The sequence below is a fragment of the Apis laboriosa genome, unplaced genomic scaffold, assembly GCF_014066325.1.
Source record: "Apis laboriosa isolate Shangri-la unplaced genomic scaffold, ASM1406632v1 scaffold23_cov150, whole genome shotgun sequence".
Classification (NCBI taxonomy): Eukaryota; Metazoa; Arthropoda; class Insecta; order Hymenoptera; family Apidae; genus Apis; species Apis laboriosa.
In genome coordinates, this window is record NW_025222452.1 from 3,700,645 (window position 1) to 3,725,733 (window position 25,089).

The following is a 25,089-nucleotide window of genomic DNA, read 5'->3' on the forward strand; positions in this document are numbered from 1 at the left end:
TTACTTTTTTTTTTTATGGTCGATAATATCGATTTCAACATTCGATCATCGTAAGTTTAATAATTTATATCATAAATAAATAATGAATAAATTTCATATTTTTTGTTTATTTTATAATAAGAATTATATGATTAATGATCGGATTTACAAATATTTATTGTCAAATTTTTCATACAAATATGTATAAACAGCCGTGTCTCTATATGCAAGGCAGTGTAAATTGATCACGAAATTTTTAATCATATTTTAATAATTAATAGTTTTATATCTTCACTCGTGCATTCATCCCTTCGTCTGTATTTTTTATTTTTTTAATTATTAGTACTTCACAGTATACATATACATAAAAATACATTCACCCAGCTTAATAACGCATTGTTATAATACGTTGCGTTAAAATAAAGCAAAATATATAAAAGAATACTATTCACAATGTTTTTTTTTATCTTAGTACTAATAAAAATATTATTTTTAAGGACACTTTTCGCAGACATTAATATTGTCTAGATTTATGAAAATGGTAATTATCCTAAAATTTTAATATAATGTATTATCAAGTTTCACTGCATGAATATAATCACAGAAGATAGCCATAGGCTTTCATGTAAGTTTACATTCCTCTATGCAAGGCACTTCTTTTAAACGTTCACAATAAAACAAATAATATTAAATAAATTCAGTATCACTATGGACATTATTATAGAAAGTGATTAACATCTTGTACTATAAGTTTTACTATTACATGATGATATATTGGGAAGCACCATATTATTTACGATAACATACAGTATATTCTGTCATTACCGTGCACTTATGCAATCCCATAGCTTAATAATACATTGTGCATCTTTACAAAAGGCAAAACTGTTTGAAGCAGTTAATGATATTTCCCGAAAAACATATATAATACATTACTATATTTAATTAAAATCATTCACCAGCAGTTAGTAAATGAAATGCTTAATCAAAGACTATGAAATATTTATAAATATTTGATTACGTATATGGATGTAATTGTGGTGGAGGACGTGACGGTGTAGTTGAATTTTTTTGACTACTAGAAGGTGGAGTTAAAAGACCACTTTCATTCGGACTCTGTCTACCAGATTCAACATTAGAATCAGATTCATTTGTATCAGTAGAAGGTATTTCATCCACTAATCGTTGCTGTGCCTTTTCTAACATGTTTAAATCTACAACATGAGTCTGTATACGATGTGATTCATCCATTACTATATTAGGCACTGTTGCTTTAAGTCCAGATCCAGAATGAGACTCTACAGGTGTTATTGCAGATCTTAAAAGGCACTGAGAATCTTCTTCAGCAGTTGTCATTGCAAATGGAGTAAGCCATTTGACACAAGGTGCAAGCTGCTCCCATGGAATGCGTGATACTCTTAAAGCACATTCTCTTCCTTGTGTATGATAAATAGCTGCTGCAGCTATATGACTATAAGGGAATTTTAAACTTCCTTCATCTAATGTAGCTAAATCTAATAATTGAGCTGCCTGAGAATATTGTAAACCTCCATATTGTGGATAAATAAATGCATTTGGTCTTGACCAATCGCCTGATTCAATTTGCATATAAATATTCAACCAGCCAGGAGCAGTTACTGGAGATAAATTCCATCCAAGACCTTTTAAAATCACTAATTCTTTTCCCAAGATTTCTTCTTCTGTGCATGCTCCATCAGTAACATAAGCAAATTCTGCTATTTTAGGTGGATAAATTTCTTCAACCTATAAAAAGAATAATTAATTATTAATTTAAAAATCATTTATTTATTTATTTGAAAATCATAAACATTGAAATTTGAAACATACAAACCTTGGCAGCTATGAAAAGACATGTAATGCCTATTAATTGTAATTGATTTTTGGGTACATTTTGATGAATAGATAGATATCTGTCTATGTAATCCATTGCAAGATAATAAGTTTCTCTATGTAGTTTGTATACTTCACAAACTTCAATCAACCAATCTAACAAAATTGCTCGCATTCTTGGCTGTAATGTTGGATGCCTTTGAAACATTTGTGGATTCCTTTGAGTAATAGTTTTTTGATCTCCCAAACACATAAGAGACCAAACTTGAGAACCATCAGCCCAAGGAAATGATGGTAAAGGACTTGGTCTATTTGATGTATTATTAGAAGATGATGGTGTTAGAAAACATGTTGAAGTTCTTAATTCAGACCATGTAGCTGGCTCTTGTTGTTCTTTCAATGGAGATATTTGATGTTGTGTGCATGAATTTTCTAAAGGATGTACTGTATGACAAGACTCTGTATATGATACATGTGATAATGCTGGTATTTTACTTGGTGGATATACATTTTCTGAATCTTCAGAAATATCTGTTGCTCTTCTTTTACGCTTTGAAGACTGTGTTACTAGTTTGCCACCTTGTAAATAAGTCTGTGATTTTTTCCCATGTAAACTGGACAAAATTAAATAAAAAAAAAAAATTATTTTATATTGAGATTATCATAATAATATTAAAATCCTTTTTTGTAATGAACAAAAAAATTCCATATCTTTGTAAAGCAAGTAAAAATATTTTTGGAAGGTAACAGAATTACGTCTTAATTAACGTCTAATATTTTTTTAAAGTTATGTATATTGCATAGATATATTATAATTTATTGTACATGTTTACAAAGAATTTAGGAAATCATAAAATAAAAATTCATATATATATTATTCATATAACATTATTAAACCTTCTAAATGGTAAGTATTAAGTAAAGAAGGTTATACATACATAATTCTCAATTTTTTTTTTTAATTAGAAAGCTTAGAAAATTATTTGGATTAATTAAATCTATTTTAAATAAATTTTATATGTTTTTGATGAAATATTGGAAGAATTGAATTAAATTTTAAGACCAAATAGAAAGTTATTCGCTCACCTCGTCTGTGGCATTTTGCTCTGAAATTGTCGACGTGTTCAAAAAATATTTCGAACGAGAATGGACCTTTTTAATATGAACACAAATTGATCAATATTTTATTTAAGCATTCACTTAATTATTTTAATATATGCTGAGTAATTTTGCTAAGAAAATGCCGAAAAGTAAAAGAGCGCGCAAAGCTCACACGCACCCGATCGCCATAATGCACGTATACTTGGCTTCGTTTGATTCAATATTTTATGTCATAACTTTTTATTTATAAAATGTTTTGTAATACGAAAAGTCTTTAAAGTCTTTTCTGATAGAATTTCAAGCCTCGAGATATCACAGAACAGTAATTCTTCAAAAAAATACGGGACGTGGAACTCGAAGCGCGGGAGACCAGCGCGCGAAACGATGACCAACCCCTGCTTGCAATCTGCCACTGTCACGCCCTCTATATGTATAACATAACCTCAAAGGGGCAAAAAAATTCTAAATTTTTAACTAAATAGCTTCTTCGAAGTTCTATCATTTAATTTCAACACATAAATATCATTACTTATATATATATACATTGAATTTAAACACTACACAATCGTGGTGCAACGTTGGCGTCCTTTGACAGATGCCTTGTTCTTATTATGTTTTTACGAAGTAAAATATTATAAAAAATTGCACAAATCACTATCCATTAACCGGGGGAAGTATATTTTATTCGAATAACACGATACATTCGTACTAAAACACTAAATATTACATATAGTTGATACATAAATCCAAGGAATCACAGCACCCACGCGTTCTGCGCAACTACGTTTCCCGCTCGATTTTAACACAACTTTTTCAAAGAATATGAAAAAATATTATTACACTTAAACACATTGTATATAATTAAACTACAATAGCTTTGTAATCATGTAAAAACAACTATATACATATAAAATAATACTTTTAAATTACGAAGTGAAGTTTACAAATTACTTTCGCGGGAACGCCAAACCTGCAGGCACCGGTCGTGTATTTATGGCGCTGCTGTGCATTAGTATAAGCGATTTCTATTGGTCGCAGCGAAGAGCACAGCTGGCGCTCAGCTGATCTACTATACACACACACATGTATCAATGCATGCATCCACTTACGCCCTGACCACGCGGGAAATATACGCGCGTAAATTGTTTCTTCTTTGAACATTAAGTTATAATTATAAAACATAAAAATAATAAGACAAAATTTTTTGTTATAGTTCTTTAGATATTATGAATTAATAATGTTTTTTTAAATATATAAATTGTTTATTTAATTATATTAAAAATATTTATATTTTAATATAAAATATTTGTTTGTTTATTAAAATAATATATCTATAATCATTCACATATTATTAATATCAATCTGAATCAAAAAAACTAACAAAAAATTAATTCTCTTAATGTAATCACAGATAAAATATAATGTAGATTTAACATCTTGTAGAATAATATTATATGAACTGAAATACTGATCTTATAAAATCAATGGTTGTTTTGCGCCCTCTGTAATTTAGAATACTATATTAGGCACTATATTTTGTCAGAGATGAAGTATAAGATAGATTTATCACCCTATGAAACTTCATGTTCATATTCTAATATACCGATCATACAAAAAATTAAAAATTTTATGACTTTTATATACAATATAAATTTTAGAAATCAATAAATGCAAAAAATTCTTATTTTTTATACTTATAGTTTATATAAATATTAAAATTATACGTATTAATAGCACATATTAATTTTAACAAATAATAAATTTAAAAGTAAATTCCGCATTGTCCAATGATAAAGTTTAAAGTTAATAATTTGGAAGTATAAAACAAGATTCAGAATAGATCTAACATCTAATACAATTTTTTTTCAGTAACTTTTTCTAAAATTATTTTCTTTACTATTTTAGGTTTTCTTTTTTCATTTTCAATATTATCAGTTTATTAAAGAATAATATTAGATTTATATAAAAATAAAATTAGATTGGAATTGAAATTAAAAAAAAAATTATTGAACATTACATTCTATATGTGTATATATATATATATATATATATAGTTTCTATAATTGTAAAATATATCAATTAACAACATAATTGTATTACAATATTTTTAACACAACCAGCATTTAGCAGTAAAAGTATTTTTAATTTTTTACTAGATTTTACAATTTTGAATGAATATAACTATAGAATTAAAATGATAAATATAATAAAAATATAAAATAATATTTAGTGATTATAGATAGAATTCTTCGTACGTTAAAACAGACACGCTGTAGAGCGGGTTGCAGAATTTGAGGAGCAGAAAAATCAAACAATATTTAGAGATTTAAATTATATTCAGTCATTAATTGTATAAATATTTTATTATTAATGAATTGCAAATTTTAATTCTTTATTTTTCGTGATAGGTCAAATATTCAAAAATTTAAATATTGATTTGAATTAAAAACTCAAGAAGTTATGATCATGCATAATTTTCAATAATTAATATTGTAATTTTTATTGTTACAAACTTTAAAATTAGGTACAAATGTATGTATAATTGTTAGATTTCAATTTTATATTTAAAAATTTAAATATTTTTTTGAAGTATATAGGAGACATAATAAAAAATTATTGATTTTTTGTACAATCGGTATTTCAGAATATAAGATGCAAAGTCTTGTAAGATGATAAATTCATTTTCGTTGTAAAAATAATAAATATGAAAAAATGATAATTATGATTATCATTTTTTATGTCGCTCTTTTTTATCAACTGATCATTATAGTTTCCTAATAATAACATATGGCGCTTTATTCACTTGTGTAACTTAAGCACTAGTTAGCTATCTATCTTAAACATTTGTAACGCTGTTTTTATATTTTTTTTTTTTATGTATGTATTGATTATTTATATTTTATATTATATATATATATCTTTTAAATATATTAAAATTTAATATATTTAAAGTATATTTTATATTACTATTGAAAATTATACAAATATATTTTTTAACATTTATCATTTATATAATTAACATATAACTTCATTATTATGCATTATTTTTAATAGATATCTATATATTTTTAAAGTAAGATAAAATGACAGATCAATTTAAAATAATATTCTATTATTGAGTATATATTTTCTTTAATATTATACTTTTTTTCAAATATATTTGATCATGGGTTCTATATTCTTAAAATCCGATACTGTACTTGATAGAGAATATTGATAATCAGTTGGCAATCCTCGGTGATAATATCACCGTAGCATGGGGTACTTGATCAAGGTAGACAGCCCTGGTTTTCTGGAAGTCGTCAGTGGGGCCATTAAACGCGTTATATGTGTATTGCAATTTGATCCCGTAGCGCTCGATCGGAGAGTAATTTACGCGAATTCCTGGGCATCCGGGTCTCTGCAGGTGGGCCATCAGAGTTTCTTTTCACGTCTGATGTGTTCAGTATCGCAGCAATTGCTTCACTGTTTCTTTGCTCGTATAACATTCAAGACTTGTCATTTACTAATATTATTTCGTTGACTTTAGCTACGTATGTAATTAAAGTTTTCTATATTATCAATTTACTTTTTTTTTTATAATTATTTAATTTTTAATTGCAATATTGAATTAAAATTTTCATTGATACTTTATTTACAATTATTTTTTTAATCTGAAGTTTTTTTATTATTCAATTTATACAATTAGAAATAATAATTACATTTGTAGGACGTAAATGTACGTGAATTTTTGAAAGGTGATGCAGGGCATAATGCCAGTTAAAACAAAATCTCGTGTTTCTGAAAATATGGGTATCACAGGTGGATTAGTAGATGCCAGAGACAAACAAGTATTAAAGGAAGCAGTGGAAGCAGTTGTTAACAGCTTTGCTAAACATACTCAAGGTTATGGAAGAGGTATAAATATCTATAAATATTTCTTTTTAATTAATATTAAATTTTACATATACATATATTATTTTATTCTGTATTTATTATAGTAAATGTGGTTGAAGCTTTGCAAGAATTTTGGCAAATGAAACAAAGCAGAGGAACAGAGTTAAGAAATGGAGCATTAGTTATTTATGAATCTGTGCCTGGTACTAGTCCACCTTATGTATGTTATGTAACTCTTCCTGGAGGTTCTTGTTTTGGTAGTTTTCAAAATTGTCCCACTAAAGCAGAGGCTCGTAGATCAGCAGCAAAAATTGCTTTGATGAATTCTGTTTTCAATGAACATCCAGCTCGTAAAATAACTGATGATTTCATAGAAAAAGCTGTTGCAGAAGCAAGAGCTAGCTTTGCTAAACCTTCTGCAACTTCTAATGGTGTTGGTAATCAAGCACAGGTATGTTCTGAATTATATTTATTATTCATGAGAATTAAAATATTGCATTAAATTATTCAATTTTTAGGGAAATGGAGATGAGAAAGAAGATCCAAATACAGGTATAGGTGCATTTCGTTTTATGTTGGAATGTAATCGTGGAAGAACGATGCTAGAATTTCAAGAATTAATGACAGTCTTTCAATTACTTCATTGGAATGGATCTTTGAAAGCAATGAGAGAAAGGCAATGCAGCAGACAAGAAGTAGTTGCTCATTATAGCCATCGGGCTTTAGATGATGATATGCGTAGCCAAATGGCATTAGATTGGGTAGCAAGAGAACATGAAAGCGGTGGCGGAGTTGTTGCTATGGAATTGGCATTGGCTGAAAGAGAACTTGAAGCAGCACGTTTAGCTGGAAGAGAACTTAGATTTCCTAAAGAGAAAAAAGATATATTAATGCTTGCACATGCTCAAGTATGTCCTCAGTGATTCTCATAACAATTGTGCAATTAATACACAAAAAAAAAAACCAGTTTTACAAAAACTGGTATTAGGGGAATATATATTTTTTTAATGACATATAATGTCACTATATTGTGAAATATTTTATTGTTGTTTAACAGTAAGATAATTAATTCCGTCCTTTTTATGAAGTATTTTTGGTGATAATAGAATAATAATAAAATTATAAACTTAATTTTTAAGAATGCTTTAAGCGCGTGACTGCCATTATAAACTGCGATACAGGATAGATCATTTGAGTCAAAATTAATTATTAATTGTATATTATATAATTATATTTTATTATATTTTGATACAAAATCTTGTCTTCCATAATTTCATGTAGTTTTTCCTACAATTATAGCATTATATATTTTTAGCATATTGCGAGAATGCTTGGTGATATATTGCTTGCCTGATGAATAATATATAAGTGATATGATTGATTTTTCATCAATACATTTATGTTCATCATTTATATGAAATCATTATTGTATGTTATATATTTACATAATATTTACAAAACATGGACACATTTGCTATACTTAAAGTTATATACATGATATAAATTGTTTTAAAAATATTTTATTACTATTTTTAAATATTGATAAATACATGTTTTAATAAAATTTCATAATTTTAAGCATATTTTATTTAATCCTAATTAAGGTTGAGTGGAAATTTCAAGAACAGCTTTAGTGCTATCTGGTTCATCCTCTTGCATTGGGTGTGATAGTACTTTGTCTATAATTCCAAATTCCTTTGCTTCTTTAGGACTCATGAAATTATCCCTTTCCATACATCGTTCTGTAAATTTATAATATATTATAAAGATTTGTGTAATATGTTTTTACAAGTTAACATACCTATTTTTTCCAGATCTAAACCTGTATGTTTTACATATAAATTATTAATTTGCTTTTTAAGCTTTAATATTTCTAGAGCTTGTATCTGTATGTCAGTAGCTTGACCAGATACACCTCCTGATGGCTGATGTGTCATAATTCTTGCATTAGGCAACGAATGGCGCATACCCTTTGTTCCTGCTGCCAGTAATAAACTTGCCATTGAGCATGCTTGTCCTACACACCATGTTGCAACAGGAGGTAGAACATATTGCATGGTATCATATATACCAAGTCCAGCTGTGACACTTCCACCAGGTGAGTTAATATACATATGAATTGGATTTTTACTATTTTCTGATTGAAGAAATAGAAGTTGAGCTATCACTACTGAAGACACATTATCTGTGATCTGTAAAATTTTTGATTCTTTAACTTGAAAATTAATGATAAATTAAAAATTTTAAAATTAAATTTAGAATTAATTATAGTACTAAATTAAAGAAAAAATATATTAAGCAGTACCGGGCCCATTAAACAAATAATTCTTTCTTTTAAAAGACGCGAGTAAATGTCATATGCACGTTCTCCTCTTCCACTTTGTTCTACAACAACAGGTATAAAATTTAGATATCGCTTGCTTACTTTTTGACCAGGAACCTATAAATTTAATGATATTAATGATTGAAATATAAAATTATAAATATAAATTAAATATTTAAAAGTTTAAAAATTAATAGTTAATAGTGTCAAATTATTAATGTGAATAACTATATTAAATCATATAATTTGATATTTTGAAATACTTACAAAAATTTGTAACAGATTACTAAGTTTTCTTAACATTTTTATAATTTTACGCTTATTATGATCATTAAACTTGGATATATATTGCTGCAAATAATACTTTACATAATAAACTAATGAGTAGTTTGAAAGATCTTTGTTAAGAAATTAAAGAATAAAACATAACCTAAATAAAAATTTATTATCATAACTTATTATAATATCAAAAAAAAAGATTTTTCATTAATACAGTTACATCAATTGTATGATAATTGAAAAAATTGGTCTAAATATTTAATTTATCGTACAATTGTTTTAAGCTCTTGTAGGTTATATTTTATTTCTTTTAATTAGATTTTTTTTTACACAAAGAAATTTTTAATATATTCCATTTTTCATCTTCAACTTTCTATTCGAACAAATCAGTTAATCCAATTACAAAGAATTTTTTATGAAATGGCAGTCAAAACTAACTTGTCCTAAGTGCGACGTAAATAGGCTATTTCTTTATACAATGTGTTTTATTTATTTACATGGCTTTTTTTACATAGCTAAATTTATTGGTAGCATTAAAAACATTATGCTTGTAATATATAATTAAAATAATTTTCTACATATATTTAATGTAATACATATGAATAATCTGTAATGTTTTTATTATTCGCAATCATGTAAATCTGCTTTATGTAATCATAATATAAATGAAGGTAGTAAGGTAACAAAGAAAGAGTAGAATAAGTAGAATAAGTAAGAAAAAAACGTAGATTTTTATCATACGAAAGTTTTATGAGATAGAAAAGATTAATTTATAAATTTTAATTTATAATAATTTATAAATCATCGTAAATTTATTTGTTTTCAATATTTAATAAAATTTTGTTTGAAAGTTGAGGTTATCTTTTTTTGTATTTTGATGTAAGAATTTTTCAAATTATTTAATATATTGTATTGTAAAAATCTATAAAATTTTAACGTATCTATATAAATATGTATTTTTCTAGAAACAATGAATATATTTACATCATTTAGAACTACTTGTCAAACTATAGGATTTATTGTTCCGAAATTGTCATCTGTGGAATCATTCACAAGAATTATAAATAATAATATACATCAAACATGTAATAAACAATATTCAAATTTTTCAAGCATGCATGTGAATAAAATTACATCTAAATTACTTCAACCATTACTACCAATATATAATTTCACATGTGGTTTAAAAACAAAAACTTTATTACACCGAAGATGTAAACATTGTTTATTAATGTGGAAGAATAATAGGAAATACATAATATGTAAAGAAAAACCAAGACATAATCAAGTGGAAAGAGTTAAAAAGGAAAAAAACACATGGATATTAACACATGCTACGCAAAGTAAAATAAGAGAATGGTAAAGCATTATGTAAAATAGATATTGTTTAAATTATGATTTAAAATAAAATGATTTAAAACGAATTTATATTTGTTTCATTTATATTTTTCAGGATTTAATAACTTTCACATATGGTTTTTTATGCATTTTATAATATCATAAAACTAATATCATTTAAATTATTTGTAAATATTTATTTATTTATAGAATTCTATTTAGCACCTATATACACTAGATGCTGAAAAAAATTTATTATTATTTTTTTATTTTACATTATGTTTATTGATTAAAAACTTACTATAAGGAGGACAAGTAAAAGTGCAAACATTGCGTAATGTTGTATATGGGCGATATTTATTAAAATAACATGCAAAACCTCTAGGCATTGTGGGAACAAAAGGAAGGATAGTGGAATAACAAACCTGTTGAAATATTATTTTATTTATATAGGAATTTTAGACTCTACATATATTTTTTAAACATACCATATTAGAATTACGAGGCAAAGGTTGTAAAAATAATGCAGAAGATACTGGCGATGTACAAGAGGATGAAGGTGCAGCTTGCATTTTTAATTAATATAAATTTATTTATATACGTATTAATAATATTTATTTATATATTTATAAATTATTTTTGCTGGAATTATATATATATATATATATATATGTATATATATATGTATATTATATAATACACACATATATATATTTAATTAATCATGTATTTATATAATATTGTATTTATTTTAATACTAGAATTTTATCAATTATTTCAAAGTAAACTCAGAAAAAAATTGAAATTTTGTTACTATCATTTGTTTCGAATTTCATTTTTTATATAATAATGTTTTATATAGATATATAGATATATAATATTACATATATATTATATAAATAATATTATAAATTTTTTTATATAATAATATCCAATACATTTTCTTATATGTATTGGAATACTTAAAATATATGATCGTTGTTATACGTTTAGCAATTAAATTGAATAAGAAAAATTTATAAATTGAATTAATATAAACAAAAAAATTCTTAAAACAATAAATTAAAAATATATACTAATAAAATATAATAAAAATAAAATAATAAAATATATTTTTAAAATTATTAAATCCAATAAATGATTATTATATTATATAAAATAATAGTTATTTATAATAAAAAATCTGTTATAAAATAAATTAATAAAATTTAATAATATAAAATTAATAAAATATAAATAGAATTTTAAAAATTATATTTAAATATTTTATATTTTAAACTATTGGTTTGAGTCTAAAAATAATTATCAATTACCATTGATAATTATGTACCATTTATGATATTCAATCTTGCCTATCGAAATTATGATTACGATAGAAAGAAATCGTCAATTGCGTTTCGATCGCTGTATAATTTCATTATCGAAGATATTAGTATTCGATTTTGTATATAATTTAAAGTTATACATACTTTGCATTTAATAAATGTTTTATTAGTGAGAACAGTGCTGATTTCGGATTAACTTTATTGCATCATTAGTTTATTAATTTAACTAATTAAAAACCTTAATAGAATCTATTTTATCCAATTTTTATAGTTGTAAGTGTTTTTGAGAAAATATTTTTGGCATTCAAAGATCATAAAAGATTAATTTTTATTATATCCATTTATGTTAAATTTTTATATTATTGATATTTATATTATTTTTAGACTTATTTAATTTTTATGTTAAATTTTTTCCTTATGTTTTAAATCTTTCTGAATTTTTTTTTGAAAATTAATTTTAATAATTTACATTATATTTTTTTTTAAATTAATCACTCGTTTCGTAGTGAGACTTAACAATTGGAATCGCTTTCCAAAGCATGATTAGTTCCAATTTATTTAAAGCAATGTCAAGCTAAGAATTGCGCATATCAAATTTAATTCAGACTTTGCAAAATTTTTTTTGAATATTTTGGTTATATAGATTGGATTATAAATATCTTATTATTTGTTGTGGGATATTATGGGATTTTTCATTATCAATGAAATTCTAATATGATTATTATATTAAGATGAAAATCTTTGCTTAATAATAGATTTTTTGATTGAATCATAATCGAAAATATTTATTATAATTGTGAGTTTAATATTATATATATATTCTTCCAATATAAAATATAAAAAGAAGTTATTTTTATACATATAAAAAAAATTTCGTTTTTAGTAATATTTTGATATTATATATATTTTATTATTATATTATAACTATTTTAAATTAGATATATTATAATTATAATTATAATAAAAAATTACAAAAAAAGATAGTTTGGCAGAGGAAAAGTAAAAAGTATCATATGTGAATTATTTGCATTGATTTCATCCCACTTATTTATCTTCGAGATCTCTTTCCACATTTCTGTATGTAGAGGAGAAATTCCGCTTAACCAAACCTGAAAATATATTTTTAAATATTTTTACAATATATTATTACAACATTATTCTTTATATTTAAACGAAAAAAAAAATATATCAAATGATTCTCTCTTATTTAATAAATTATTTTTATTTTGAAAACACAAGTATTATTTCTAATATTAAAAGAAACCTTTTCACAATGTTGTGCCCATATAAGAATCAATTTATTTTCCATTTTTTCGCATACTTTTTTTACTTTTTTTAACATCTTTATTGCTTTACTTTTTTGTGATTTTATCATCCAATAATATGCTTTTAATAACATATATCTGTAATTTCAAACATTTTTTTTTAATTTCATAATTTTATTTATATATTTTATAATTGGAATATTAATTTTATATACCTAGGAATTGTAATTATAACAATCTTGGTCACTTTTTTTGCATATTTAAACATATTTTTTATTTCTCTCATAGTAATAGTTGCAGCTATATTTCTGGTGTTTAATTTATGCACTATATCGATGAAATTTTATTATAAATAATATATAATTTATTAAATTATCTTATAATTTTGCAATAAATTCTTTTAATAAAAATTTATACCATAAAGAATTAATAGCCCTTCGAGTTTTTTTAAAAAAGTTATTGTTGCTACTACTATATGTTCATCCATAATGGGGGTTTCTATGAATCTATTTCTCCATACTTTTGCAGCATCCCATTGTTCAGTTCTAATGCACCTTTAAAAAAAATATAACCAATTTTTTTTTTTATCAATTAATGTCAATTATACATTTTTTTCAGTTTTTTAGAGAACAACAAGAACAATAATTTATATCCGCATACCATAACCACATGCATATGAAATATCGATTTTCTGCTTCTGGATTGTATAAATTTATCATTCGTTCGCCCTCATGAAGAAAATATTGTTCGCAAATTTGAAAAGATATAATTGACATTCCAGTATCTAAATAAATGTCAGCGCAAAGTGCATAGTACCAAGTACGTCCAGATTTATCAAAATGATCATGGGATACAAATTCTAGAAAATCATGGAAAACATTTACAAAAATGATTTTATTACAACTGGTATTTAAATATCGTAAATAAATCATTACCCAATTCTCTTAATTGAGTGATTGCTTCCGAGAGTCGGCAAGACGATAATAACAAATGAATTAATCGTGGTAGCATTAATATTTTCAAGGATGTGGATCCAATCGTAGTGGCTATTCTATTAGTAATGAAACCAATGTGGATGGCTTTCGCACAGTCTGCTCTTAACCATCGAGAAAAAAATATTGCCGCATAAAGCCGGGCGATCACTTTCAATTCCTGAGCTTCGAGTAATCTTGTCTTCTCACTAGAAATAAGAATACCCTTCTCTTCTAAATAAGGTATGATATATCTGGAATTGAGTAAAACGTATTGTTAGAATATCGTATATCTTATATATATCCTATATATATATCCTATCGTGCTATAAAAATTCTCACCTATCTTGATACATATGTGCAGTGATTAACATATTGCTGAGCGATATACAGAGAGTACGTGTATCCTTAATAGATAGATCCAAAGCTGCGTTCAAACTCCAAATTGCTGCTAAACGAGCGTGCTTTTTCATTCCTTTAATCTATACAATAAGAGCGTAAATGTGTGCTAACTTCAAATAATTTTAAAAAAAACTCAACTTACCCTGTAGAGTTTAAACATTTGTATCAAACATGTTGCTAATTGTTTAGTATAATCCTGATATTCCTCTTCGAAATATTTAATATCTTTCATAAAAACGAATTTTAATTTCAGATTCAATAATTGCATTATCGAATTTATATCGATCATCATTTCAAGTTTTGGAAATTTATACCCTAAATTGAACATTGCCTTTTCGAATAATTCTTCAGCTTCAAAAATGGAACCGGTTTCAAGAAGACATTGGCCTTGAAGAATTTGTATTTTTGCAGCAAAATAGGGGAAAATGACTATTTCATTTTCGTTCGATTCAAGTAGCTTTAGATAGATAAGATTATATTATTTTTATTAAGTATTTCGATTAATTTTAAAGAAAGAAATTTTATAGATATTCAATTTTTAGAAAAGAAATTTTAGAAATTTCAATACCTTTTCGAGGACATCTTCGCTTTCTTTTAAAAGCTTTCTAGCTTGCGGTATATTGAAAGAAATTATACAAATTTCTGCAAATTCTAAAAGAGCAGTTAGTATTACGTTCAGTTTTCCTAAAATAGAATGTTTTAATTAATTAAAACATTAATTATGTTGGCGTATATTAATATATATTATGTTAATTGCCAATTAAGCGAATTGTATTTTAAGGAATATATTTACCAATACCACGACAATGATCAAGCATTTGAGTATACGTAGTCATCAATATCAGATCACATAGGCAATTGGAAAAATCCAAGTCCGAAAATGTGAGTGTTGGTTTTCTTTCGATAGTTCGAAATATGTTCATACAAGTAAGAAATATCTTGCCTTCTATTATTTAACATATCTTGTTATATAATGTTATTCAAATAAAATCAAATGAAAGTTAAAAACAATTTTTGAAATATTTCAACTTACTTTTCTTTTTTTCATCTTCAATATCTTTCTCTTCATAAACATCTTTTTCGAATATCTCATCTACCTCTGTTATTCTTTTCTTTGTTTCTTCTATTTTCGATATTTCTCCTAATAATTTTACGAATCGACCTTCTCCGCAAGAAATACAACGTCTTGTATGATATTGTAAATATTTCAATGCTTGATTGTGCAACTCTATTTTCTGATTTTCTGTCAGTAATCTATTTTATAATAAATTTAAATTTTTTAATATATTTTTCTTGATATAATAATAATTTACTCGTATTAAAAAAAAAAAAAAAAAAAAAAAAAATTAATACCGATAAGTAGTTTCACGGAACATCGTCATTTTGAATCTTATCAACCCACAAGAAGCATATTTTGGCAAATCTTTCAATTCATCTAAGGAAACGTATCTTTTCATTAGTACGAGTCAATTATTTATACGATTTATTTATTTCTGTATTAATACGTTGCAATTAATACGTACCTGGGATAGTAAGGCCAATACACTTGCAGAAGACATCTGAGTTATTATTTCGTATATTTTTGATAAATATTATAGGGCCTTTAGTTTTGGTAAAATCCCCAATTGCGCAGCCAAAGATTCGTATTTCGAAGAGTTTCATAAGAGCTAATAAATTATGCATTTTTCTAATCTTCAATTAGATATATTATATTTCAGAAATAACAATAAATATATGCGTTACCAAGACCGATGTCTCTTTTAGAAGTGATGGCCATTAAACTTTCTAACATCTGTCTATTTACAGTTTCCCCGATCACGGAAGCATATTTCAAAATAAGTTGATCAAGAGGTGTCAATGAATCGAAAAGCTTCAATATCATAACTGATATAAATATTTTCTGTTATTCTTGATATTTTTTATTATTTATCGATACGATGCCAATAATAAATGAATTATTTTTTTTCTACCATCCATCGTAATTTCAGAATTTTCCTCCCCATACGTGAAACTTTTTGAAATGTTGCAAACGGCGATCTTAGTTTCCTCAGGATCGATACTCAAATGTCTACGCATATTTCCCGGCTTTGTTATCACAGGCTTGCTTTCCTGAAGTAAAACATTATTAAGGAGTATTAAGGATAAACTTTTGACCAACGAAGAACGTACCTTATAACTAGCCATGTACATCTGCCATCTATCATCGCGAACATCCTTAATTTCATCTACGTGCGAAACAAATCTGATGAAAATTTCGTGGAATTAGTATTTATGCATTACGCATGAGCATTGATTTTCAAATACACCTTTTCAACATATATGCAGGAGGTAACACGTAACCTTTATTATTCGCTTCTCTTCTCGTTATATGTACTATTTCTATATCTCCAACTTGAAGAAGACTCAATAGATAACTTTCGATCCAACCAGGATTACCAAAACTTTTTTTTTGTATTATTCTTCAAAAAAAAAAAAAAAAAGAAAGAAAATATTTTCGCGTCGAGTTATAATAATAGAATTTGAATTGTTGTAAATGTTCGGATGATAATTTTTAAAAAAATTTGATCAAAATTTACTTTTCAAGCTCCGCGGGTAGACCATCCACGTTAAGCATCTGACACGCTAACGCAGCATGATACCACTTGTCTATTCCAACCAATTCTATTACCTTTTAACAAACGATTTTACTTATCATTGGTATATATAATTTACATTTATAAAAGAAGAATTAAACAAGTTACTAGTGTTTTGCTAAGAATATTGAAGAATATTGGGAAGTCCGTGCCTACTTTCCGCCCAATGCTAATCACAAAGAAGATTGTATCTTTTTTCATGAAAACGTCAAATACCTCTAAGGAATTTGCATCGCTATATTCCGCATCATCTATGATATTCACCCACAACTCTCTGAAACTACTTTTTATTAATTTTAATAAGAACTTCCTTAAAAGCTTTCGTTTCTGTGTCTCGTTTAATTCGTTGTAATCAGTACTGATAGGGAATTTTACGTTGAAAGGTTCATTGAAAACGCACAGGAAATACGGGTATTTCACTTTTCCTAGACGCAAAAGTAGTTTATCCTCGCGTTCTTTTTGCGTAGACATCGCGGTAAAATCAAGAGGTTTTGAAAATATTAAATTCATCATCATATACGGGATCTGCACTGAGAAATAAATCACATTTGGTTGGTGTCAAGGATTTGAAAAAGAAACATTAGCGATATCTATATAATAAGAGATTGAAATTTTATAATAATTTTAAATGAAGTATGAACCTGGCTATCTTCTGGTTGCAAGTTAATATAATTATAACGTATATTCGGTGAAATGTTTCGTGTAAATTCATCTAGTAATCTTGTCTTTCCTATTCGTGGTTCACCCCTTTGAATCCAGGGGGAAAATATATGGAAAATATATTATATCAGGGACAAAATATTTCAATGATAATGAGATGAAAAAAAACGATAAAAGGTAAGGATAATCACTTTATAACAAGCGTATTGTATTCTGGTCGTGGACCACGCTTTTCTTCATTTATAGCATTATACTGTATCAATTTTGTTAACATCGATTTAAACGTTTTCATTTCATTGATTCGATCGAGTAAAGGATATGAATTCCAAATTAAATACGACGAGACCAACCTATTGTTATTATTATTATTATTATTATTATTATTATTATTATTATTAGACATAAATTTAATAATTATTATAATTTTTCAAAATATACTAATCATACATATCGTATAAACATTACATTATATATGAGAAATATATTTACTTTGGATGTTCTTCGAACTCGTATATCGGTCCAATATGTAAGATTCCCTTTAAATATTTTGGCTCTTGTAAAATGAAATGGCTAGCCTCCAGATGAGAATGAAGAAAACTTTCTCGATCACAAATCACCTACCGATTCTTCATTATTTTCCCTTGTCTTCTGCAAAATAACATTTAAAGATCCGCTAATTCTTACCTTGTCCTTATACGCTACCATAAGCCTCGCAGCTTTATTCACCGACGTTCCAATCACTGTGTATTCCCTTCGCAAAATATGCCCAACTACTCCACAATACGTCATCCCTGTGGTCACAGCTACGGTCACAGATTTAATATTTTTCATCGCCGCGAGAATCGATCTTAATTTGTACGCGCATTTCAAACCGATCTGCGACTCTAATTCGTGCTTATCGCCTCTTAAACCGAACACGCAGAGGAACATCAAATCTTTGTCGAAGAGGGACGTCTTGTTCACGCATCCGTGCATTTCACCGACGATCCTTGGAACGAAAGGAAAGTGAAAGGAGCGTTACGAAGGAAGATGCGAAGGAGGAAGAGATAATAACTTACTGGCATACAAGTTTATAAACGATATTCACTAAATTGACTAACGCTTCTTTGTACACATCGATGGTGATCACATTGATGAAGAGAATCACCACTTGTCTCATTTCGGTTAGATATTCCAATGGTTCGTCCATTTCCACGGAACGAATGACAGGTCTCAACATGTAACTTTTTAAAGCTCCTTTCAGATGACTTTCTGCCGCTTTTATAACTTTAGGCCGTACTAAAACATGCGTTTCTAAGCATAGAATATATTTATTTCGACACACGATACGATTTTCTTACAGCTGAAATCGACGTCCTCGAACTTTTCATGCTCGTATCGTTGCCTGGTCAGCAATTCGGTCAATTCAGGTTTCTCCTCTAAATGCATTCTGGCTATGATAGTTGGATCGTATTTTTCTACTATGTATTCCTCCTCTTGTTTTAAATAAAATAAAATAATTTACTTTTAATAAGGAATCGCGATGAAAAAATCGAAATTAACAAACGAAATGGGATAATTTTAATTACAATACCTTCCTCGGTCATTTCATCTTCCCTAATTTGATACCATAAGGCTGTGCAAGTTATAATAAGAGTGTGTATACCATCGGGAAGTGTTTCATGGATATATTCGTGCGGATTCACCCATTGCCAGCTACTGGGAGCTACTATGATATCACCTCCTCTAATATAATTAACGCGAACGATGATGATTTCTTAAATTATCGTGGTGAGATAATTAAACGTGAGATTTTTTTTTCTTTTTTTTTTTTTTTTTTTTAATTACCGACAAAGGCCTTCAGCAAATTTCACATCCCACACCGGTTTTCCGGTGATAATGTAGTGAGACATGGTGTCTGGATCTCCGATAGACGTGAAATATGTTTTCCCAGAAGCAATTGCCAATTTTACTTTAAGAAACAATATCGATCGTATTTCAATAAATTTTGTATTTCGATTTATATTCGATTGTTACGCTTAAAAGATATGTTTGTCTCTCTCTCTCTCTCTCTCTCTCTCTCTCTCTCTCTCTCAGCCAATGAACAAACCTTTAAGAGTGACTCCAATTTCAGTTTCGTAAGTTCCAAAGTGTTTTTGAATGATACAAGCAGTTTGCATCGCTGTCACGGCCAAATCTCGCATCATCATCCCTTTGTGAAGCTTCCACATCACTATGAACGCGTCCCCGGAAAATTTCAACACGTCACCTTCGTGATAAAGTATTTCTTGCACCATAGCACCGATATAAGAGTTCAATGTCTCTGACAATTTCGATGGTCCGCCTTTTCCAATTTTAGTATATTTCTCGGCGAGGTCTGTGAAACCTTGACGAAAAATTCTTTTTCTATCCTTTTCTATGAAATTTAATTTTTTTTATTCGTTATGAAATCGTTATTATACCCGACACATCGCCAAGCATTAAAGTCGTATAATACATTCGAGTTTTATAATCGTCGTAATGATCCAAGATTTCATCCGGACACATCGAGGCAAATATTTTCGTGTGATATTCGATTCTCATCCGTGCGATTTCTGATTTTTTATCTACCCTTTCATCGCGTTTATATTCTCTCTTTCTTCTTTCTTGCTCTGTCGATTATATAATTACGATTTATCAAGATAATTAATACACGAAATTTAGGTTACATCAAATTACCGGTGCGTATCTCCAATTTGCGAGTTTTTCTTCGCATAGCTCTAGCATATTCGCCTCTTTTTTGTGCCATTTTCTACATCTATTTATTTATATATTTTGATTCAATCTAATTTGATTCAATTTTATTAATTCAACAACTTCGATTTTTCGTTATACAACGAAAATAATATTATCGATGTAAATGATTTTCTTTTATATAAAAAATCAACTAAGCAACTTCAGTATGATCAATCAATAGATTACTATACTATTAAATATTTTACATTGCAAGTTACTTTTTCCTTTTTTTATATGTCAAGTAATGAGAAAATATATATATATAAAATTCTCGCGATAAATTTATTATTATATTCAAGAATTATGTTCAAGAAATAATAGTACCATAAGTTTTTTTTCATAAGTGTGTTTATTCAATTCAATATCAGGTCTATAATCAAAATTCTTGGAGAAAGGGGTCAGCGTTTAACAATGAATACACTTTTCGTGACAATAGACAATATGTGTTTATTTAATAGTCTCGCTATATAGATACTTAATATGACTTGTCGTTTCTAACAGATCGCTGTCTACAACGTGACGGCCGAATTTTATTGTGCCTGGCCCTACTAGTTCCTTATTGTGCTTGAATCTATGATGGGTCGACGTCATTTTTGGTTTATTTAATTATTTCTCTTTCTCTCTCTCTCTCTCTCTCTCTCGCTCGCTTTCGCTCTCTCTCTCTCTCTCTCTCTCTCTCTCTCTCTCTCTCTCTCTCTCTCTCTATTTCGTTCATTCCTCACACCGTCGGTTGCCAACTGACAAATTCGATTATACTCGCTACTTCTTTCAAGACGTCGCGATGCGAAATCCGAGTTTCGCGAATATAGGAATTCGTTTTTTTTTCTCTCTTTTGCGTGGGTCTCTAAGAAATTAATGACTTCTTCTCCATCTCGATCTGCTTCTCTTCGTTATTATTATCCCATTTCTCTTTTTCTCTTTCGTTTTCGCGCAACAAATATTTGTGATGTCTATATAATAACGTGATCGATGAACACATTAGTCTTATGCTGTGTGTATGACGTAGTGTTTCTTTCCTTTTTTTCCTTTGGAAATATGTATGTATGTATTAATGTATGTATTAATCATTTTTACAAGTGATACGTATACGTAAAACGAGATAGCAATATTGTTACATATGTATATGTATAGTTTTGTAAACGAGTTTACCATTAACCAGCAACCACACACTCCTTAATTATGAAAAATAAAAAAAAGAAAATATACATATATACATATATATATATATATATTTTCTTCGTAATCGTCGCCTATCGAAAGGGACAATGATTAAAAAATTTTATTACCTGCGAACGTGTGTATGTATGTATGTATGTATGTATGTATGTATGTATGTATGTATATACGTGCGTGTGTAGTTACCGGTTAATCGATATGTCTTTCTAAACGATACAAGAATTATTGAAAAAACTGAACGCTGCAACAATCGCAAAATGTTTAATATCAATCGATTTCTTCCACGAAGTGTGTGTCAAATTTTTTCGTTTCGTTTTTTACACGTGATAGCTTTTCTCGAAAGATAAGATCTCGATAAATAATCGAGTGTCGCGATATTATCTCATGTTTGAAAATGCGTTACATCGATTAAACGCGCATGCGATTAATTGTACATCGACGGCGGGTATATTAAAAAAAATGTCTTTTTTTTTCTTTTTTTCTTTTTTTTTTTTTTTTTTTTTTCTTTTTTTTTACGTTTCCCTAAGTGAAGGAACGAATCCTCGTAAATTCATTCACGCTGTTTGCCCTGTTTTTTTCCTCTCCCCCTATTTTCTTTCTTTTTTCAACAATCTCTTTTTCTTTTTTTTCTTCTTCTTCTTCTTCTTCTTCAGGCGGAAAAAAACTTCTTCGCCTGCGATGGAGACCTCGGGAGATAAATTCGAAACGGAAACGTCGTATACATGCTCATCCGTGTTAACATATTATATGTATATGTATACATTAGTCGTCATATTTATATTATACAACGATCCCGATCTTTTCTATAATGTACATGCTGGTTCACACGGGCAGGTATACGAGAATCCTGTTACAAAGAGAAAAATTATCTTGAGAAATATTTATAATAGTTTTCTCGCATTCTTCAATGTGATATCAGTCGAATCTTTATTTCTATATAGATATGTGTGTGCTAATTGTAAATCGTTATAACTTAAACGTTAATCATTATTATTATTTGGAATCGCGAAGATCAATCGCGATATTAATTCTCCATTCTTCTTTTTTCTTTTTTTTTTTCTTTTCTTCGAAATTCACAATTAATGATGATGTTTCAGAATGCGTGAAAACGACGTCTCGAGCGCAGAACGAAGGGTACACGGGCTTGGAACACCTTTACCGAAAAGCGGTGTAACGAAGAAGTTCAGACAGATGGGAAAACGCGCACGATCTTTTTTTTTTTTTTTTTTTTTTCATTTCACATATTACACTTTTTTTTTTTTTGTTTTTTTTGCTTTTTACGACAAACGTGACTCGTTATATAATGGCACACAGCATGGCAGTTGCAACAATGTATTTCAATAAACGGTTTACTTTTTTTTTCTTCTTTTTCTTTTTTAATAACTTAATCTTAGCTTAATCGATAAACTTATTTCTAGCCTCGTCGTTTCACTCCTATCCAACGGCGATCTCCGTGTGTGTGTGTCGATCGAGGATTCCTATCTCTCGTGCCCGAGAGAAACAAACGCGGAAAGAAAACGGCACACCTCGAAAGGATCCCTCGATCCCTGTCGATCGTCGATTCTCTCGTACAGACTAGGCTTAAATCACGTTTTTTTTTCACTCTTTTTTTTTCTCCTTTCTTTCTCTCTCTCTCTCTCTCTTTCGCTCTCTCTTTCACTCTCTTCTTTTTCTCCACTGCACACTCACTCGTTCATTATTATCGTTCTCTTAGGTATGTACACACATTTCGAAAAATCGTATTGCGTGTTTCAATCAACGATCGAACTCAAACACGGGGCACGATACTCGATTTCCCTTTTCATTATTTTCGCTTTTTTCTCCTCGTCCTCCATTATTTCACTCTTCATCTTCCGCTTTCTCTCGCATTATCTCTCTTTGTCGCTTATATCAGCTGTTTCCGCTTAACGATTAAACACGTAGAAATCGGAGAATAAAAAAAGGGGGCGGGAGGAGCCATGTCGTCGCGGCGTGGTTTCCAAAATCAGATTCGCGGCCTGGATCTGTTTCCCTTTTTTAAATTAATCAATTGCCAATTGTACCGTATCCATCACGGATAAGAAAAAAAATAAAAAAAAAAAAATAAAAAGAATATCATAAGCGTAACGTGAACGGACGAATGATCAAATTGCCGAGAAAAAGAGAATTTTTTTTTTATCTCGAATTGAATTTTTCGCTTGGACGAGGCTGCGATTCCAACGCGAGATCGATCACGCCGGGACGATTTTCACTTAACGCGATATTCACATAAAAATGTTTTTTTCTTTTTTCTTCTTTTTTTTTTTTTTTTTGTCATCGTAGATACTAAACAGTCGAGTCGAAAAATAATATCGAGACGGCCTCGTTCACGTGCTCTCGCGATACTCGCTCTCCTCGCTTCGCATTTTCGCTCGTGTTTGTTCCACGGAACAGTCTCAGCTTAGGATCACTCGAGTGCGGCACGAACGATACAAGTTGATCTTTCATCGTTATCCCTTTCGTCAAATCCCTTATCTTATCCCTTATCTTAACAAATTCCTCGCTTCGGCCAATCGATCGATCCTTTATTTCGTTTTCGAGAAAAAACGGTTTGAATTTCTATTTCCCTACTTTTGGAAACACAGACGCTCTTAAAGATTCGTATCGCCTAATTATATAACTCGCACGATAGTAGAATTTTGAAATTTGGCCACTTTTCGTTTACAAGTAATAACATACGTGTGTATCTAGAGATAGAGATCCGCGAAAGAAATCTGAAGAATTTCTGTTCCGTCGTTTTCAAATAAATGGGTACGCTCCATTTCTGATATCGACTACTTACTCGATAACGCTTGGTCTTTCTAATCTCTCTCTACGTTTTATTTCACGGCATTCCCGTGACAAGATTATCCGATCGAAAAATTTCGTATAGTAGTAACCATTTCCTCTTCTATTTCGTTCGATAAATATTCGTTAAATATTCAAACGTATCTCGGAGGACAGAATATATATATATATATATTTTTTTTTTAAATAGAACAGTAATTGCAATATCGAAGCATTTCGTCGCGTTCGCCTGTTTCGTTTATCCATTGAACAGTCTTAAAATTGAAGATAATTAATCAATTATTAAAGTGATTATATCCTACGGTTACAACTTTCTTCTCTTTAATCTCTAATAAAGACGATACGATGATA

General features: G+C 28.3%; 4 protein-coding genes across 8 annotated transcripts; 1 reads left to right on the top strand and 3 right to left on the bottom strand.

Annotated features, from left to right (window-relative positions):
* Nucleotides 1-8: 8 nt before the first annotated feature.
* On the bottom strand, nucleotides 9-3,874 carry LOC122713177 (G1/S-specific cyclin-E1). The gene is made up of 4 exons (XM_043933385.1): nucleotides 3,475-3,874; nucleotides 2,917-2,982; nucleotides 1,832-2,444; nucleotides 9-1,743 (listed from the first exon to the last, which is right to left on the bottom strand). The coding sequence occupies exons 2-4, from the start codon at nucleotides 2,928-2,930 to the stop codon at nucleotides 997-999; spliced, it is 1,374 nt and encodes a 457-aa protein (XP_043789320.1). The 5' UTR covers nucleotides 2,931-2,982; nucleotides 3,475-3,874; the 3' UTR covers nucleotides 9-996.
* A 2,374-nt stretch (nucleotides 3,875-6,248) lies between these two features.
* LOC122713494 (protein limb expression 1 homolog) lies at nucleotides 6,249-7,889 on the top strand. The gene is made up of 4 exons (XM_043934021.1): nucleotides 6,249-6,464; nucleotides 6,641-6,828; nucleotides 6,912-7,258; nucleotides 7,326-7,889. The coding sequence occupies exons 2-4, from the start codon at nucleotides 6,672-6,674 to the stop codon at nucleotides 7,728-7,730; spliced, it is 909 nt and encodes a 302-aa protein (XP_043789956.1). The 5' UTR covers nucleotides 6,249-6,464; nucleotides 6,641-6,671; the 3' UTR covers nucleotides 7,731-7,889.
* A 422-nt stretch (nucleotides 7,890-8,311) lies between these two features.
* Nucleotides 8,312-9,919, bottom strand: LOC122713495 (ATP-dependent Clp protease proteolytic subunit). Of its 5 annotated transcripts, none has more exons than XM_043934026.1 (5): nucleotides 9,848-9,919; nucleotides 9,398-9,481; nucleotides 9,113-9,247; nucleotides 8,609-8,999; nucleotides 8,312-8,549 (listed from the first exon to the last, which is right to left on the bottom strand). In XM_043934026.1, the coding sequence occupies exons 2-5, from the start codon at nucleotides 9,431-9,433 to the stop codon at nucleotides 8,407-8,409; spliced, it is 705 nt and encodes a 234-aa protein (XP_043789961.1). In that variant the 5' UTR covers nucleotides 9,434-9,481; nucleotides 9,848-9,919; the 3' UTR covers nucleotides 8,312-8,406. The 5 variants fall into 5 exon arrangements, with proteins under 5 accessions (XP_043789961.1, XP_043789957.1, XP_043789962.1 ...); XM_043934022.1 differs by having other exon boundaries at nucleotides 9,740-9,881; XM_043934027.1 differs by lacking the exon at nucleotides 9,848-9,919 and adding an exon at nucleotides 9,682-9,841.
* Nucleotides 9,920-13,040: 3,121 nt separating this feature from the next.
* LOC122713431 lies at nucleotides 13,041-20,770 on the bottom strand. Its single transcript, XM_043933863.1, has 23 exons — nucleotides 20,701-20,770; nucleotides 20,445-20,633; nucleotides 20,093-20,368; nucleotides 19,831-19,954; nucleotides 19,577-19,728; nucleotides 19,344-19,478; nucleotides 19,062-19,281; nucleotides 18,664-18,991; nucleotides 16,681-16,819; nucleotides 16,454-16,594; nucleotides 16,234-16,377; nucleotides 16,064-16,145; nucleotides 15,744-15,964; nucleotides 15,504-15,656; nucleotides 15,279-15,394; nucleotides 14,853-15,167; nucleotides 14,651-14,790; nucleotides 14,273-14,562; nucleotides 13,998-14,196; nucleotides 13,755-13,891; nucleotides 13,553-13,664; nucleotides 13,337-13,475; nucleotides 13,041-13,181 (listed from the first exon to the last, which is right to left on the bottom strand). Exons 1-23 carry the CDS (start codon nucleotides 20,768-20,770, stop codon nucleotides 13,041-13,043), a joined length of 3,963 nt encoding a protein of 1,320 aa, XP_043789798.1.
* Between the last annotated feature and the right edge of the window lie 4,319 nt (nucleotides 20,771-25,089).